Source organism: Plectropomus leopardus, chromosome 16 (assembly GCF_026936395.1).
Source record: "Plectropomus leopardus strain MGB_pleo_1.0 chromosome 16, ASM2693639v1, whole genome shotgun sequence".
Classification (NCBI taxonomy): Eukaryota; Metazoa; Chordata; class Actinopteri; order Perciformes; family Serranidae; genus Plectropomus; species Plectropomus leopardus.
Genome location: NC_142191.1, coordinates 24,275,292 through 24,295,401, shown reverse-complemented (window position 1 = coordinate 24,295,401; position 20,110 = coordinate 24,275,292). Strand labels below are relative to the sequence as shown.

The 20,110-nt window shown below is 38.9% G+C and overlaps 1 protein-coding gene across 1 annotated transcript; it reads right to left on the bottom strand.

The window, feature by feature from the left end:
- Positions 1–121: 121 nt before the first annotated feature.
- On the bottom strand, positions 122–19,358 carry slc30a2 (solute carrier family 30 member 2). The gene is made up of 8 exons (XM_042503967.2): positions 18,821–19,358; positions 8,918–9,129; positions 7,939–8,085; positions 6,624–6,777; positions 5,346–5,565; positions 4,781–4,886; positions 3,217–3,351; positions 122–373 (listed from the first exon to the last, which is right to left on the bottom strand). The coding sequence occupies exons 1-8, from the start codon at positions 18,901–18,903 to the stop codon at positions 228–230; spliced, it is 1,203 nt and encodes a 400-aa protein (XP_042359901.1). The 5' UTR covers positions 18,904–19,358; the 3' UTR covers positions 122–227.
- Between the last annotated feature and the right edge of the window lie 752 nt (positions 19,359–20,110).

Here is a 20,110-nt window from a genome sequence, read left to right as displayed (position 1 = left end):
GTTAGCATGGAGCTCCAGCATCAGCACTCTACCGCCAACACATGGATGATTTCACTGTCTTGTGACTTGATGACAAACACAACAAATCTACCAAAAACTCTTTCTGCTCCTGTAACAGGAAGTTGCATCAGTGAATACAGCTCTCACCGCTCCAGCTCACCCAGAGAGAATGAAAACTAATGCCTGAGCCGCTCCGTGTTCCTGTGGGGGTCCGGTCTCGACCAGTGTCAGTCACTGGGGTCCTGGCAGTGCGAGCAGTGGCTCATGTCCTCGGAGTAGAGCTCCACCTGGATGGTGATGCTGTGGAAACCAAACTTGGTGTGGAGCAGATCAGTGGCCTCCTGCAGCACAGACTGAGCGTCAGCACCCTCCTCTGATATCAAGAAAGAAAGAAGAAAACAACACAGTGAGTCTGTTTGATATTCTTCTCTCTAATTTCTTCATTATGCCTTTGTTGAAAAAAAGGGCAAATACAACACTGAAAATGCTCCATTGAATGTTAACATACTGCAATAAAAAGTTCATCAATGTTAGTATAATCAGAGAATGTCTTATATGATTGCTGTACACATATACGTATATATACTATTATATTATATAGATTATTATGATTGTGCATTAATGTAACAGTAGGATTTCACCGTTGTCGTTGGTTGAGGTAGAGCTCATTTTGAACCATCAATTTATAATTATTCTCATTTTGCATGAAACAGCTCATTATTTTCTCCATTAATCAGTTGATTGTTTGGTTTGTTAACATAGTGAAAACTTTGTTGTTTTTTTTTTTAATTTAATGGCTTATACCCAGAGCCCAAAGTGACACCTCCAGTGTTTCTCCAAATTCGAAATTGTTTACAATTATTGAAATTATTGAGGGGAAAAAAGCAGATTTTTTTTCTACATTTATAAACAACATAAATATATGTTTTCATTAAAATCTAATTTAAAAAGTAGTTGCTGATTGCTGGCAGGGCCCCGGGGGTGGACGAGGTCCGCCCAGAGTTCCTCAAGGCCCTGGATGTTGTGGGGCTGTCGTGGCTGACACGACTCTGCAACATTGCGTGGACATCGGGGGCAGTGCCCTTGGACTGGCAGACTGGGGTGGTGGTCCCTCTTTTCAAGAAGGGGGACCGGAGGGTGTGTTCCAACTACAGGGGGATCACACTCCTCAGCCTCCCTGGTAAGGTCTATTCGGGGGTACTAGAGAGGAGGGTCCGCCGGATAGTCGAACCCCGGATTCAGGAGGAGCAATGCGGTTTTCGCCCCGGTCGTGGAACTGTGGACCAGCTCTGGACCCTTGGCAGGATCCTTGAGGGTGCTTGGGAGTTTGCCCAACCAGTCCACATGTGCTTTGTGGACTTGGAGAAGGCATTCGACCGTGTCCCTCGGGGAGTCCTGTGGGGGGTTCTCCGGGAATATGGGGTTTCGGACTCCCTGATACGGGCTGTCCGTTCCCTGTATGACCGGTGCCGGAGCTTGGTCCGCATTGCCGGCAGTAAGTCGAACTCGTTTCCGGTGAGGGTTGGACTCCGCCAGGGCTGCCCTTTGTCACCGATTCTGTTCATAACTTTTATGGACAGAATTTCTAGGCGCAGCCAGGGTGTTGAGGAGGTCCGGTTTGGTGACCTCAGGATTAGGTCTCTGCTCTTTGCAGATGATGTGGTCCTGTTGGCTTCATCGGGCCGCGACCTTCAGCTCTCACTGGATCGGTTCGCAGCCGAGTGTGAAGCGGCTGGAATGAAAATCAGCACCTCCAAATCCGAGACCATGGTTCTCAGCCGGAAAAGGGTGGCGTGCCCCCTCCGGATCGGGGATGAAGTCCTGCCCCAAGTGGAGGAGTTTAAGTACCTCGGGGTCTTGTTCACGAGTGAGGGAAGGATGGAACGGGAGATCGACAGGCGGATCGGTGCGGGCGTCTGCAGTACGGACTCTGCACCGGTCTGTCTTGGTGAAGAGGGAGCTGAGCGAAGGCAAAGCTCTCGATTTACCAGTCGATCTTCGTTCCTACCCTCACCTATGGTCACGAGCTTTGGGTAGTGACCGAAAGAACTAGATCGCGGGTACAAGCGGCCGAAATGAGTTTCCTCCGTAGGGTGGCTGGGCTCTCCCTTAGGGATAGGGTGAGAAGCTCGGTCATCCGGGAGGAGCTCGGAGTAGAGCCGCTGCTCCTCCGCATTGAGAAGAGCCAGATGAGGTGGCTCGGGCATCTAATTAGGATGCCTCCAGGACGCCTCCCTGGTGAGGTGTTCAGGGCACGTCCCACCGGTAGGAGGCCCCGGGGAAGACCCAGGACACGCTGGAGAGACTACATCTCTCAGCTGGCCTGGGAACGCCTCGGGGTCCCCAGGAAGACTGGATGAAGTGGCCGGGGAGAGGGAAGTCTGGGTTTCCTGCTTAGGCTTGCTGCTGACCCGACCCGGATAAGCGGAAGAAAATGGATGGATGGAGTTGCTGATTGTTTTTATTTAGTCGACCAATTAACGTACTGATTACTTCAGTTGTACTTCTAAAAACTGTTGGGTAGTTGAACAAATATATATATATATATATATATATATATATATATATTCTAAGCTCTTTGTATGTTTTGTGTGCAAAAATCTTAATTTGTAGAGTAACTAAAACTGTCAGACCTGTAGTGCAACAAAAAGACAAAACTAAAGTACAGGTACTGCAAATTTCGTACTTAGTACAGTACTCAGTAAATCTACATTCCACCGCTGAACTCTTCACTTATGCAAAGCATGACAAGTACGTGGTGCCAGTGGAGACTGTAATTAAATGCAGTCTGCATGACATTACGCTCACACTGGATAACGTGCAGAATGAACGCTGTCACAGCTGACAGATAATAGCACATTTTGTGGTGCACTCACACTTTATCCGCTGCCTTGTCACTTCCATAGCATACAGATTCACTGAAGCTGAGATTGACATTTTTTCCATTTATACATCATCATTATATCCCTCTTTATGCTGGAGCATGGGGAGTCTGTGCTCGCCCTGTTGATCAGATCTGTCAGGTCGCACCTGTTCAGTTACCAGTGCCAGTGCGGTCTAATTTTATCTCCTTTGTACATGATATATCTGCACCCATGTTACCGTGAAGCATAAATTTGATTTTACAATCTTTGCAACAATCAAACAACCCTCTATCATTAGATCTTTAAATGCCAAACATGTTTCAATAGTATGCTTGTGTCTCAGTTACATTACCAATGGCCAGATGAACAGAGACCAGTGCCTGGCCCAGAGTCAGAGCCCACAGGTGCAGACAGTGCATCGACTTCACAGCCTTCACAGACAGCAGCACCTCCTTCACCGAATTAAACTCGATTCCTTTTGGAGAGCCTGAAAAACAACAGGTCACAAATTTACACACGATAGCTCCCATTACATGTCTAAGGATTTCTGCCTCGCATGGCTACAGTCCGGAGACACTGACTTCACATTTGTGAGGACAATAAAAGCTTGGCTATCATGTTTTTATATGTATGTTAATGCACACAAAGAGTTTTATTTTACTATACACATTAAGGGGGCGTTTGGGGAGAGGGGGTCAGTGATGTGCAAAGAACTGAAAGTGAATTTTTTAAAAATGTCCCAAAACTCTTAAGACGTCCTCAGGATGTCACCATCTGTGTCCTTGTTCTTTGTTCTGCATAAACTTTAAAGTCAAAACAGCCAACAGAGTGTTTACAACAGAGGTCTGTGTGCTTATGTAGGAAAATCCCAGTGCTAGTTTCAGTCCACATCACCCAGATAGAGTTTGTGTATGTAATTTGACATTAGTCCTGCTATCTACAGATGTTATTACCTTCATTACATTAAAAATATGTTTTAAATCCACCCATGTACGCTAAAAACATGACAGCATCATGTGACATTGACCTTGTCACATAAGGTCAAAACTTGACAGCTTGTTCACGGCTGCAGGCAAGAACAAATCTGTGTGCTGGACATAAATAACCCCTCAACTCATGAGCCATCGTAGAGAAATAGTGCAACATTTTTGGGTAATGTGTATGCAGTAGTGGAAGAAGTATTCAGTTCCTTTACTTAGGTGAAAGTACTAATAACACAATGTGAAAATACTCTGTAACAAGTAAAAGTCGTGCAATGTAAATGTTACTTAAGTAAAAGTAAGTGCGTATAATCAGGAAAATGTACATAATGTATTAAAAAGCAAAAGTATCCAATGCAAAAGAAAAAGGAAAAAAAAATCACACTCAAACTACACAAAATTATATAAACTAATTATATATAAATTATGTAAACTAACAGTAAAAACTTCAAATTGTTTAAAATGTATATATAGAGAAAAAAATACCTTCCTAAAAAAATAAAAATTAGAAAAAAGAAAAAAAGCACGCTCAACCTTGTATTATTTTAAAAATAATAATTTTAATAATTTAAAAAAAAAGGCATACAAGAGATTAGATATGTTGGCAGGTTAGCTATTTCTAGTCGTTATGCTAAGCTAAATAAACCCATCCTGGCTTCAACTTTGCATATGATTATACCTGTTTGAGTTATGACAATTCCTTTTTTTTCTTAAAGTTTATTAAATCAAAAGAGATAATACAAATTTCCAAATCAGTAAGTAGTTTTGTTGCTGCAAAATGGCACTTACAGATTCTCGAAGTTTGAAAATGAAATCTTTGCACCTCCATCAGACCAGTTATTTTGCTATAAATTTGTGTCAGAAAACCTTTAACTTTGTGAGATTCACAACAATATCACCATTCTCCTCCCCCAAGTATTTTTTAAAGTAAAGTACCTTCCATGAGTATCCTAAAGACGTCTCTGAGGATGGTGACGGTGGTGCAGAGGACAAAAACGGAGAACAGGAACGTACAAATGGGATCTGCAACTTTATACTCGGGCTGAAAGAGAGAAAAAGAGGTTATGGAGACTTTAAAGAGCGAGTAAAGAGACATCAGATGGTGTTTTCCACAGTCAGCAGCCACTGAAGTGCCCCGGGCAAAAAGCAAAAGGGAACATCTTCCATGATGAAGGAAATATTTAACCCCATCGTAATAACCAAGACCCAGCACACATCAGTCTTCTGTACACATTAATATTTACTTCTAATTGTTTTTAGTAATATAAAGTTAACATTGACTATTTTTGCTCCTGAAAATGTTTAAAAAAACAATTCCAATTTCCTCCCCATGAATTTGACAGAAAGGCTCCTGCAACAGTATTTAGACCATCAGCTAGAATTATCCAGGTTAAACGGCGGCATAAAATACGCTTGGATCATATTTAGTTTTGTTAAAGTGCCAATATTAGCAAACTGACATTTCAGTCTCACCCTAACATGAATGTGATCTATATCTGACCCGAAAGTAGATGATGGTCGCTGCCACCATGACGCCAACGCTCTGGAGCAGGTCTCCAACCACGTGGATGAAGGCGGCGCGGACACTCGTGTTGCTATGGCCACCGAGAAGCGTGTGGGAGTGGCCGTGCGCGACAGGACTCTGGCCACCCTCGTCAATCTGGTGATAGCCGCTGCCGTGGGCGTGGAATGTGGTGGAATGATGAAGGATGTACGCCATGCTACAGGAAAAAAAGAGGTACTGACATTAGTGACTCTTTATTTTCCCTGAGAAGTGTTATAAAGACGCATGTTTGAGCTTTAAACACAAATTTCCCCAGTGAGATAGAAAAATACAACAAGAGAAAGATTTGAACAAGTGAATGTGAATGTCACCCACCCCAAAAAACAATATCTATTCTTACCAAGGAATTTTAAAATTTGATCGCAAAATGATATTATTTCCTATTCCTGCCAACAGATATATTTGTTGGCAGCAAATAACAAGGTATGCTTATTTAAGACATTATAAGACAATGGGCCCTGTGGCACAGATATGCAAAGGGCCCCACCACTCCCTCTACATCCAAGCAAGACACAGATTTTGTGGTGGTTTTGGGAAAAGTACAGATATTAACATCAAAATATACTTACAAAAATAAAAGAACTCATTGTGCGGAATGGCCTGTTTCAGGGTATTGGAGAAAGTAGCAATAAATGGAAATATTAAAAAAAAAAATACAAGTAACTCAAATTTGTACTTGAGTAAATATATTTAGTTACTTTCAACCACTGGATTTAAACACAGACCTGAAGATAATATTGTAAAATACTACTTTATTGTATTTTCCTGATGTTATATGTTTAAATATGTTGAATTATTTCACTTTTAATTTTAGTAGAATAGCAACTTTTCTTAAAAGTGCATTATCATGCAGGTGGGAGGAACACATTGCTACCAATACAGAATAATTTATCCTTAGTTTAATATATTATATGTATGTGATGATCTAACCATTTTAACATTCAATTGTATCGTTTTGTTTATTTTCTTGGATGGAGACCTGGATGGATAGACTTTGCACTCAGCTGAGCTCATTTTGGTAGCATGCCATTTTACCATGAAAGGAAGAATTGGGGGAAAAAATGCTTCAGTTTAAAAGAAACATTTACCTGTTGAAGGCGAGTACTTTTACAGCTGAGTTCTTAGTGGTATCATGAAGCTTTTAAATGTAAGTTTGTCTTCATTATGGCAATATGATGCACTATGTCGACATCCATTATGCAGAGGACCACTCACATTATATTGACGATGACGGCACACCCGGAGGTGACTAACATTACATGGCCATCAATCTCATAGTCGTTGCGTACGATCCTCTCGATGGCTAAATAGACCAGAGCTCCCGTAACGATCCAGATGGAAATGACTGAGATGAATGCCCCGAGGATCTCTGCGGACAGAAGAGAGGGGAGGCAGGAATCTTAATCACTTTATGTCGTAACACAGTTCATCACGCTCAGCACACACCTCTGTCTGAGCACCGCAGTCACACATGAAGTTAAATAAGAGACCACATCCCTCAGAGGCAGAGCTTCAACATCCAAGTAGTGTCAGACTCACAAGACACTCAGACTCACAGCAGAGACCCAGATGTTGTGTTGTGTTAGACCTCACACTCACAGATTTGAATGCAGAGTATTGTTATGACTAACTCATTACTGTGCATTTACTTTAGAAATGCAGTAAGTTCACAAATTTTACAGCAAGTGCTGATTCTTACAAAGGAGGCTCTGACACACTTTGTGGAAAAGAAAGAGTGATGAGGGAGATTGTTTTCTCACAGAAAGATAACTTTCTCTATGTAGATGCAACAGGAAGTGGACATATTTACCTCCACACAGAATATTAACATCAAGCAATTTGCACCAAACTGCACAACTTTGTCCAGCCAATGGCAGACATAAGCTGAGGGGCAGAGGTGAAAAAAGAGCACCAGCACACAGAAGTTTACACATGGTACTGCATTATGTTTTCTCAATTTTTAAGGCCGCGCACACAGCATAGGGTGTTTGAGTCAAGTCAAGTCAATTTTATTTCTAAAGCCCATTATCACAAAACACAGTTTGCCTGAGAGGGCCTTACAGCATACACAACATTCCTCTGTCCTTAGACCCTCACATCCCCCAAAAAAACTCTGTAACGGGGGGAAAAAAATGGAAGAAACCTCAGGAAGAGCACCTGAGGAGGGATCCCTCCTCCAAGACGGACAGACATGCAATATATGTTGTAAATAGCAATTAAATTACAATAAGCGACTAGTAGCGTAAACAGTGCTAACAATGGCAGCAGTGCTGACACTAACGTGTCTGCTCAGGACAATTACTCCGCTATAGCTTGACAAAGCAGCGGATGTTTATTTTAGACCAGTTCTAAACCTGCCAGCTTCATGAGGAAATGAAAGCAACAGAAGATGCAGCATTGTCAAGTCTTAAACATACTATATTTAGCGATAAATAAACTGTTCAACCATCCATCCCTCCAAACATTCATTCATCTTCCTCTTTCCTCGCTCCATCCATCCACTCAGAGGTGTCTGATCTGTCGTCCTGACCTGATCTGTGCCAACCAAAGTTCATGGTTTTGGTGGGCGGTCTGGAGGAGATCCAGAGGGAGAACAGGCTCACCATCATGCTGCCAAAATCTGTCAGCAGGTGGGCTGCATCAGTCATGATGGCCAGGCTGTGAGCCAGGTAACCTCCTGTAGAAATGCAGAAAGTAACATGACTACCATTAGCCTTGAAAGTCATTCTGTGGCATGCTTTATATCTGCAAACTAATGTCTAAACAACTGTTGAACTTTTATCTAAATTTCTGCATGACAGGTCATAACTTTACTGTTGTTTAAAGTGGTCTTAAAAGAAAATATAAAATCAAACTACTGGATTAAGTTACGTCCTCGGGTTGGGTAAATTTTAGCACAAGCTCCAGATACTTCCAATTAAAGGCCAGAAAACTGACTTTAAAAACTTGCTGATTTGGAGAGTGTCACCAACTGTGAGAACACCCTCAGCCTTTAATTACATCTATCTGAGCCATTTAAAGGTTTATAAAACCCGGAATTTATTACAGCTACAAACCGTGATGTGTATTAATACTTAGATCCTCTTTAATGCCTCGGGTAAAAGAGATGTGATATTCTTTTATATCATCATAAACATCTGGGCAATCAGCCAGTGAGTGTGAGCCAACATTTTATACTCCGGGCAATAAAAAAAAGTTGTTTTTTTTGTGTTGGAGAGAAATGTGCAGCGACTCAAGACTTAAGCAATGCAGTTTTCTATTATGATTATATCAATAGCTGCAGGAAATGTTTTTTTCTATCAGAAGTAGTAATTGTGTCCATAATAACAGCGTGATATAAAAGTTTTTACTATTGTATGTTTTCTTTTGAAACAAATTTTGTCATATCCATATAAAGTAAAGTAAAAAAACACACATATATATAATGTCCTTTTTATCAGTTCTGTAAGAAATTAATACAAACTACTGACTTTCTTCTCTTTCATTCCTGAGGTTTTGTAAACTTTTACCTATGACCTCGCCAATCATGAAGACGAGGCAGACGGCTGAAGCGATGTAGAGTTTCTTCTTGGCCAGCAGCTTGTCCCCGCTCTCCTCACACACCGAGGCTTTGGCACCATGGCAGTGGGCGCCGACGGGTCGCTTCAGCTCGATGGCGCCGGCCATGCCTCCATTCTTGAAGGGAAAATCGGGATATTGCTCTTTGGAATCTGGAAAGGAGCTGCAGGGATGCAGGAGGTATGTGTTAATGAGGACAGACATGTCCATCCCCTCAATTTTTACAGTTTTTAAAAGCTCCTATGTGTATAGGGCTGTTCCAGGCATTGTCTTTTTTCATCAACAAAACTTTATACAATCAGAACAATATCAAAGATGTTAAAAATCGAAAACCCATGGTGAGGTACGTTTTTTTTAGAGGAAAGTTGGATGGGTTTCTACAGAAGTATGAGTACAAATTGTTGTTCTGGGGGCCCCTCTATTAACTTCAAGGTCTGTGGATGACTGTCACTCTGAGGAAAAGCTCAGTCTGGGTTTATACAGTATATCTAAGGCATTGACTGGATTGATTTTTTGCAGTAAATGTTGCTGCAGAGCACAGTATTGTTTGGAAGTGCTACACTTAGGGAAACAGATTTTCTCCTGACAAAGTGGATTACAATCAGTGTTCAGTTAAGTGGAAGAATGGCGAGACACAGTCATCCAGTGAAGAAGAAACAGGTTATATCGATTAATGCTGACAGTGAGCTGGAGTCTCTGGGTGGAAACAGACTCCTCCTTCTCCTTCTCCATTTATGAATTTCCACAACACATACCTGTTACACAGGAGATTCATTTCAGTTCGTTTACTGGTACCCAGTAAATACACATTTGGTGATTTGCTGGTCAAAAAATATTTAGATGTTATAAATGTGTAAATGTGCTGGTGAAGTACATTTCTAGACATCGAGATTACGGTTAGCTATGTTAACTGTTTCAACATAACTTAATTGCTATATTTTAGTGTCAGAGAGGCCCAAACTATACATGACAATATTGTCATAAAATGCTGCTGAAAGTACAGAAACATCTTTTATATTTGCACTAACCTCCCCTTCTATTGCAGCTGCTGCAAAGCAATTTAACTTGGAATAAAAAAAGGTCCTATTTTATATCATCTGAAAAAACTTTGCAACCAAGGTTAACCATTTAGAAATTGGCTTGATTTCTTATAAAAACTTGGGAAGAAGTCAATGAGCAACAAAAGAAGAAATTACACCAAAACTGGCAAGAAATTCATAAAAAGTACAAGAAATGTTTCAAAAAAAAATTAAATTAAAAAATCTAACAATGAAGTAAAAAAATATAGAAAAGACCTTCAAAAAAGTGCTTAAAAATTATAATCATTCTGTAATATAATGTTACATATGTAATCATGACATTTATAAATAAAGTTTTTCCTAGCTTTTCAGTTTACATTTTGTGGAACATTTCATACCATGTTGCTGATTGCCTTTTTTTCCTTTTTTTTTTTTTTTTGGTTTGAATACTTGTGAAAGGCATCTGGAAGCAGCGCAAGAAAAGTGAAGTTGCTCTGGATTTTAAAGGGTTAAACAGTATGTGCATTCAAAACCCAGTAAAATACCCCCTGTGATTGCTATAATATTACCAAAATTTACTTGAAATACCTAGATTCTTTTAGACAAAAAACTCTTCAATTCAGTGCTTACCAGACATTTCATAGCCATGAAATTTCATTCTACTTTACCGATTTAAAAAAAGTGTAAAACAAGACTAATATTCTGCTGCTACAATGGCAGCTCTGTGAGGCTGTGCTAAAGGCTAATGTCAGCTTGCTAACATGCTGGTGTTTACGCAGCTGTAATGTTTACCAAGTTCACACAGAAATGGATGGGCCCCTGAAAAAGTTCAGTATAGTGTTTTTGCATTTCTTGCAATAGTTGAGTGCAAAAAACAAATCATACCATTTTCCAAGGAAGGGGGTTTTTCATTATGAATCAGGCAACATTTCAGTAAAGCAATGATAAATGCAATGTTCATTTTTGTTGTATAAATAAGTAACAGTGAAAATTTGGGTTTAAATACAATTGGGTTATAAAGATGAACATGATTGGGAATAATAATGACAATTTGCATGCATGAATAAAATACCACCATAATCAATTGCTGATAAGAGAATTGCTCAAACCATTTTTTTTCCTCACACCATAATAATTTAGATTTGATGATGTTGCTATAGATGAAATGTCAGCAGGATACATTGAGTGCTCACCATGACTATCTATAAAAAAAGTCATGATGATGAATCCTGTGGTTGCTGAGATATTTCAGTCTGGAATAGTGGCTTAAAATGTTGGGTAGTAATTTATTTTGCGGTGCATGATTAGTACTACTACTACTACGACTGATAATACTGATAATGTTCAGACTGACGTCTAGTGCATTATTGATCGATTCTTCTGTACTGTTCTCAATCAAATTGCATTATTTAGGGATGTGTTTAATGGTTCAACTACTTAGTGTTAAACCTAAGAATCACATGTGCAGATAAACTGCAGCACAATCGAGCTGGATTTTAATCATGGGAACAGAACAAAAAGGCTGACTTCTGCATTTTCCCTCACACACACACAGACACACACACACACGCACAGAGGCACACAACAGACACACATCCAGGTTGCTGTTCTTACCATGTGTAGTGGGTGGGGGGCTGTGATGATGTGGCTAATGAGGTGGAAAAAAACTAATTTGGGCTCTCTTGAGATAACAACACACACACACACACACACACACACACACACACACCACGCTTTATACCCCACACTTCACATAGGAGATTGCTAGTGTTTCATGATTAGCCTTTATCTCACACACACACACACACACATGCACACACATATCTGAGGGGATGTCCACGCTGAAAAGAATCAGCCGAGCGGAAAACAGATTCTGTTCAATTATACCGCTGGGACATAAGAGCAAACACACACACAACCTACATACATATAACACATATACACACTTCAGTGCTCTGAAGCCTTGAAGCAACTATTGTTCAAATGTGAGCACATTGTTGTTCTATAGATGAAACAGCAGAAGGCTATGTGTACAAAACATCAGAGGACAACCACACACACACTTAACATGGCCAAAATGTGGAAGCGTTACTCTGTCACATTATAGTAGTAGTTAAAGCTTTTACATAACAAAACAACAAAGGACTTTTATTGTGAAGTATCTATAGGAAATGAAAATGTTTTATCACAGAATTAGCAGCAATATGATTGCGGCTTTTCTTCAATAAATATACCTTCCTCCTTCCACTGATACTGGGAGGAAAGTGAAAGCACGAACAGCCACAGTGAGATGTTACATGAAGAGCTGCAGGAAACAGGCTCTTACTGCACCTCTGCAGAAAACTACATCAAGTAAACTTCTTTTACCTGCCTGCTGTGTAAAGGAAAAACATACACACCAAAAAACAACATACGCAAAAATACGTTTAAACATCATCACTCGAGACAAGACCTGATCATTTTAAGACACACTTACAAGCCTTTTCGTAACAGAGTAGTGAAGTAATGAGTCCTACAACATGGAAGTCTGTTAGCCTTTTAGCACTTCTGGTTCCCTCGTCTTAAAGTCTATGGGTTCTTTGAATGGGTTTTCGGTATAATACCCTAAATAAGGTCTGTGGTTAACGCAAGCTAAAGATATTTAGACGTTTAGTCCGCTTAAACCCTAATTTTTGAACTTGTAAGTTTTTACTCATCTTAAAAAAGGCGGTTGCTAACAAGTGGCTAAATGGGACTAGTGTTTGTTGGGGACATTAGACGTCATCACACCGGACGCTGAAACTCATTAAACTCATTAAACCCACTTAATACATCCATGCTTTACAGAGTCGCACTCGAACTTGATTATAACTAGATTACTAGATTTATCTGTTTATAATATCTTTCGATCATGTTTAACGTGACCATGATGTAGTTCGTGTATAGCCTAACAATAGCTTTTTGCTTCTGGCGATTTCATTTACACTTCAAAACACAAAAAAAGGTGGTGTTCATCTGTGAAGATTATCATGCTGAACAAAACGTGTAAGTCTCATAAACATGTTCATCACAGAGCTTATTTTTGGCGATAATCGAAAATCCCATTCAAAAATCCCATAAGGTTTTTGACAAAGGAACCAGTGCGATGCCAACGTCCTGGTTGGCTTACAAAAATACGTCATCCCTTCACCACTCTATGGAAATACAAATTCCCACACAGCTCACAGCCCAAACCTAACTAAACCAAGCCAAGCCAGGCCATGACAGCTGAAAAGCTACATATGCTGGAAACACAGGCACACTGCATTGTTTTTGGCATTTGAATACATGAATTTGACATAGATTATCATATAGTGTTATGTGTGGTTTTGGCTCCTTTTTGTGGTTGTGTCCTCGTGCAAAGGTTTGTATGATATCTCTGTGTCGTCATGTTATGTCCTTAATGTAAGACAAACGAAAATGGTGACAATGTACCCCAAAATCGGCTCAGGATTACCTTGGATACAAATGATTTTTTTTTTTTTTACTGAACCTTAAAATGCCCCTGATGTTGGGTATGTGTGGAAATAATTTGCCAGTCATTTTGGACAATGGCATCTGCCTGCTAAATGTAATATGTCTGGTCATAGTTTTGCAACTATGGACTCATGTTTTACTTCTGAGACCAAAAATATTCAACAAAACAACTGTAAACGAAGTAATTTTGGATTTCTGCTCTACATTTGGCACATTAGCTCAGTTTAAATACAACCAACACTAATATAACTGCTGGATAAATCTCTTGGATGAGCAATAAAAAGGTAATAAAGAGTGTTACCAGTTTTTTTTATTGCGTTATGGCTCATATTTAATCTCAAATGTGCAACAAAGCAAAAGGTGGTTTAATCATTTCTACAGTAATCATCTTGTTTCATCAAGTTTGTATTAACTGCTGCTTTAAGTGCTCGGTTGGCAAAATAACAACACTGTGTATGTGTTGGAAATATTAAAGCTCATCTGTTAGTCAATACCCCGCAGGGCAGGTGTACAGTGTTTGCTGACACTCGGCGTCAGCAGTGCAGACACCTGAGGGAATATTTAGTGATCTGTGAAATGATTTGACATGAAGAGACCTCTAAAGAGCTGTCCACTGAAACAACTGAAACAGTAACCATCCGGCATTTAATTACAGCTGCAGTCTGCTGTATCAGAGCCCTGTGCACTATTTTATGTAACTGGCATAACAATGCCTGTGGGATGATAAGAGGATTGCAGCTGAGGGATAAGTGTTGCTTCAGTTATTTTAACAGACAAGTCAAAGCGATGATGATGACAGTCTAGTACTGCTGTTGTTATTTTAGCCCAGACTGACAAATATATGAAGGCATAACCAGATCTATTCTGCCTCTGATTGGCTCACCGTGACATCCTCACCCTAGTCCTAAACAATCCTCCTAAATCCTTAATCCTCCTGCCTAAACCTAACACAACCAACAAAGGCAAAGAGCTCATCAGACAGGGACTGGAGCAGGTCATGCCTTCGCTATCCTATGAAGACACAAATTTGCATATGTGTATTTCTTGTCTTGTCTTGTGATTCTTTTATAGCTCCTCTTAAAGGAATAGTTCAGCATTTTGGAAAATCCCCTCATTCGCTTACCTGCTGATAGTTAGATAAGAAGACTTTACTGTTTATATGATGCTACAGTGTAAAATCTGACAAGTTAATTTTACTTTAGTTTAGGAAACTTATGGCCTTGAAAAAGAAATTAAAGGAAATACAACTATTAGTCTTAAATTATGTTTACTTTGTATCTAATTGTTAGGTTTACTTAAAATTTAGTTATATGAACTTAATTTGTGAAGTCACTGCAGCTTAAAAATGACAAGTTTGATTGAATCAGTCTTTCTAAGTTTCGTTGACTTCAGTAATCCAAGTTTACTGTGCTACTGTGTATATCTGTATTCTGCTGGTTGAAAATTATATTTGTATTTCCTAAAAAATGTTAACAAAACAGAACTTGCAGATCTCATCACTTCATCATTGGCAAAATCCTCTGTCAAGATCTAGTTAAGTCAGACTAACATGGTTTACTTAAGTTGCAAACACTTAGAAAGAACAAGGTAGTTTGAGTTGCCATTTTGAAGTTGCAACAAATTCACAAAATTAAGTAAATGCAGCTAAATTTTGAGGAAACTTAACACCTAGATATAAAGTTTAAAAAAAAACACAAGATCAATTCCTTTTTTCTTTTTCAAGGTAGTTTCCTCGATAAATAAGTATCACCTTATTAGATTTTTAGCGTACTGCAAGCACAAAAACTTAAAAACACGGGGAAACAGCGTGGCTGTGTCCAACAGTAATATTTTCATACCGTCACCTGTAAAGCTGACTTATTAACAAGCTGCATCGCATTTGTTTAATACATAAAAGAAGTTAAGTTTTAAAATGACATTTTGTGGGTTTTCAGGGTGCCGGGGCTGTAACTTCTTACCCTGGAGGCCTGGTGGAAAGTCTGGAGCAGCACTCATGTTTATAGCCATGTTTGCATTATACACCACTCTATTCCAGACTGAAATTTCTTGGCATGGCATTTTTTTGACATTCATGGTCTCCAGAGGATGATTTTGGTGATCCTCCAACTTTTTCCCTGGCACCAACAAGTCAGTACTTTAGGTTTTCAAATACTTTGATTTATGATAATACCTGCATAACAAATGACATTCCATCAGCCTCAGCTAAACTTTGCACCTTTGTGTTCAGTGCTTATTTAATGTTAGCATGCTAACATGCCAAAGATGGTGAGCATGGTAGACATTATACCAGTTAAATATCAGCATTAGCATGTATATAGATTGATACTGAAAAGTTAGAACAGATAAAAGTTACTGGAATATATATGTACACACACATATTCATTCCAATACATTTTGTTGTATTTATATATAAAATATTATTGTTTAAGTGTTGTCTCTGGAAAGCTGTGATTGAGCACATTTTAAACATGATTTGCCCCAGGAAGATACTTTTCCAATTGTTTTGACAAATAGGCATTAATTTTAACAACATGTATTTGAAAAAATAATGCGGAACATTAAGTCACATAACCTATCTTCAGTTCAAGTTATGAGTTGTCAGAGACTGGTGGCCAAAGTCCATGAAAGGCCTGACTGGGTTCACTGGTTTATTATCAGGGGTATTCTGTGGAAGCTGCAGCAGCAATGACAGACGCCCATTAACCCTCAGCCTATTATGCTGCCAGAAATATAGTGAGTAAATGATCCAACAAATAGGCTTTGGTAAATACAGCTGGGTAACATCATAAAGACACAGAAATCAATTAGTAAGTTTAGAAAATTTGAAAAACTGAAAATATGACTGAAGTAAAACTAAAGGATTGATTAAAGAGAGATCCATTAGATAAAAAAAAAAAAAAGAAAAATCGGTAACCTGTAATAGAAAGTGGCAGCTTTGTTTTACTCAACTCTACCTAGGATGAGTTTTTATGTAACTGGTACAAAAAAATGCTGCCACTTTTTGAGCTTCAAAATTAAGGGTTAAGTGTGGTTAGTTAGAATTTTTAATTTAGTTGTCATTTAATTGTAAATGGTCATATTTTGTATTTATTTGAAATACCCTCAGAACCCCAACAATCATACGAAGGTTTTAAAGGAGTGTTTTCATCAAAAAATCTCCAAAATTATACCATTCATCAGAAACTGTGAAATATGGTTATTCATGGTTAAGGGAACACAATACATTTCCTCCAGTAACTCAAGGAAAAATATTTTAAGCTTTAGGGAGGGTCAAAATTTAAAAAAAAACAAAAGTCACACCACTACTCTGGTGAGAAGTCCCTTAGACACATATAGACTCTTTATAAAGAAAGCCTCATCACTGTCACATTCTTTAAAACTAACTTAGTTATACAGTATTTTGGGCATGAAAGTGAGTGATGTCACTTCCTTAAACCACTTTGCTGCCAGCTGGGAAAAAATACTAAAGATGACACACACACACACACACACACACACACACACACACACACACACACACACACACACACACACACACACACACAGGGTGCAAATGGTGCATGAAATCCCAAATGTGATGCCATATGCACATCTCTCTCTCTCTCTCTCTCTCTCTCTCTCTCTCTCTCTCTCTCTCTCTCTCTCACACACACACACACACACACACACACACACACATAAGCGTGCACGCGGGAATAAGCGCACACACTCACAAACCCCCTCCCTCCGAAGCTTAATAGTAATAATTTAATAATTTCTGTCATTTCTAAAAATGAGTTTTTTATCTTAACGATCGGGATTTTTCAGAGGCCTAAATATCTGCAGCAGCAACCTGATGTAAGCGATCGGGGTTTTTCCGCCGCTTTGCTCTCGTGCTTATAAAGCGTTAAATTTCCCTGTCAGCTCACATCTTTGTAAGGTGGTGGATTGGCTCTAAAAAGTGAGAAACAGCTGATATCGGGGTGTGAAAGAATTTATCAAAGGGATCAATTCAAAGCCTATGATTAAAGCACATATTGATATGGATGGATAAGGCCTAGTGATGCTAATGTAAAATATAAAGACCAAGAAATAATTCCCCGCGTTTATGTTTTATTTTTTATGTTTTTATATTTCCAATGTGATCAATCAGTTTTGAGGATGATGCCGAAAACCAGCAGGTGTGTTTCTGCAGCAACTGGTTTCATGTTGAACAAACAGAGCTGCGGGCGATCTGATGCAGGATTGTTTGCAGTAGGATCTTTTTCTCGTGCAGATTAATATATATATATATTTATTTACTATATTTGGTGCAGTATAATCTTGTTTTTTTCTTTTTTGTCCTGCGGATTTTTTCAAAATGCATTTGGTACACTATAATCTGTTTTTCGTGCAGATTAAAAAATAAACTATTGTTTACTATACTATTTGGTGATAAAAAGAAAAACCTGCCCATGCTCCTTTATTTAATTATTCGACTTTTTTTTAAATACTTTTTTCCCCAAATTATGTATAGTTTCTTTATTATATATTTTTGTAATTATAGCCCCAAAATTCACTCTTAATATTTAGTAGCTATATAGCCTTTCATTATTATAACATTCAAGGTTTATATCTGTCAGATGAATCAGACCGATTTCTATCATTTACAGAACAAGAAACGTGACAGTTGCCATGTTAATACTGGTTTAATCTTTTTTTAATAATAATGCTAATGTGTTTTTTTTCTGAATGTCTTTACCAACTATTTTCTCATATTAAAAAAACATTATAGATTATATTACATTTAAAAAAAAAAAAAGCTATGGATTAATTTGTGCTGCTTTCACGTGCAGGTAGCCTATAGACACATCCATATATTTACCGTGTTAATAATCTCGGTGCTTTCCTATCTGTGTCCGTCCTCATGCACTCTGAACGTGCAGGGAGCTGCCTCTTGCCTCCCTAATGACAGATGATGAGTTTTTAGCATTGCTCAGTGAACTGGCCCCGGGGCCATTTGTCACAGGCTGTCCAGAAACAAGCCAAGCATGGAAATGAATTTGTTCATTCACATAAAACAGCTCCGCAAGAGCGGCAGCCCTGCTTAACATGCACCACGGTAACAACTGCTCCCACCGTTACACACACACGCGTTACAACAACACGGGATTGTTCCTGCAGAGATCGGGATGGGCTGCATGCAAAATATTCACTTTAAAAAAATTTTCACCACAAAAATCACAGACAGCTACAGCTACCCTCTGATTGGCCACTTTCTTTAACTTGACATGATGTTATTTTTGCATGCTCAATTTCTAACTTGCCCCATATGCAGCATTATTTTTCATGCACCTGCGATCATGTGAAACATGTTCCCACCTTTGCAGTTTTAGAGAATACATTTTCGCACTCTTCTCGTTTATCAGTTGCGATTTCTCCGAATTTGCAGCGTTATTATCCATTTATTCTGCCGTCAGTCGATGTCCAGTCTGAGATTTAAGCGAAGAAAAGAAAAAAAAAAGTAAAGGTGATTTTTTTTTTTCTTTGAGGATGCTGCAGGAGTTGCCGGTGAGACTCGACAGGTCCCTGATCTTCACTCAACGCGGGGAAAAAAAGTCCACATTTCTGTGAGACTTCAGAACAAACGGATAAATTCCTTCATTGCGGTTGTTGAGAGGGCAGGAGGAGGAAACCACATGCGGAGTTTTGTGAGGGAGGTTTTTAATTAGGTTGGAGTTGTAGCCTCGGACGTGGAGCTGCAGCAGCAGCAGTGAGAATAAGGCACGCAGCGCTCTGCACACTGCAGCTGCTGTTAGTGGACAGGACAGACAGGCTGCTACCTACACACAACACTGACTGATCAGCCGGTGCACATACAGGACCTCCGGTTGGTGAATCCTAATGGGACAGGCGTCAGTGTGAATGAAAATCAATTCATTCACAGAAACACAAAGATTGAGGGATTTTCTTTTCAAACATAAATTACAACAAATCAATACTTCTTAAAATGTAAACATATAACACATTAATGTTAGCAATAAATTTCACTTTCGTGTTCGAATTTTTCGTCGAAGCCTATTTAAGAAAGTGTCAACTGCATTTTATGGATTATATTTCACGAAGTGTGAGGATGCGTTGCAGATATTCATTTACATCAGCGCAGACCTCTAATTTTTCTTTCATCACCTTTCTTTAAATTGATGAATGCATCTCTAGATAATTTCAGATTATGCCATGTTAAAAAGACATGCAGGAAAAGTCTGAGTAAAAATAAATGTATACGTAGGGTATAAATTTATGACAATAAAAAAGTAAACATCATTTTTTCAAAATGCCATAAAGACAATCCTAAAACTAAAACCATCAACTCGATTTAGCTTTTTTAGCGTTATTGTTTATTTACGTTTATAGATGTAGGTTAAAAATAGCACTGAACAGATTAATAACAGTCACAACAACAAATTAAAAAGTATCACATGTATGCAGCCAGCTGCAGGAGTTACAAATAAAGAGCAAGAGTCAGAAAAAAACAAACAAAAATCCACATAAAATCCAAATTTAAAATAAGACATGACGTAGGCCTATTATATCTAAAAAGATACTGCACATAAAATTATGACATGTTACACATTTATATCTCGGTGTCAATCTAGTTGCTTAAAATAGGCC

Excerpts from the sequence above, each read along its gene's own strand:
- slc30a2 (XM_042503967.2), bottom strand. The coding sequence starts at position 18,903 with ATGGATAATAACGCTGCAAATTCGGAGAAATCGCAACTGATAAACGAG. Across the intron at positions 8,086-8,917 it reads CATGATTGGCGAGGTCATAG|GAGGTTACCTGGCTCACAGC; the intron begins GTAAAAGTTTAC and ends GCATTTCTACAG. Across the intron at positions 4,887-5,345 it reads CGACCATCATCTACTTTCGG|CCCGAGTATAAAGTTGCAGA; the intron begins GTCAGATATAGA and ends TCTCTCTTTCAG.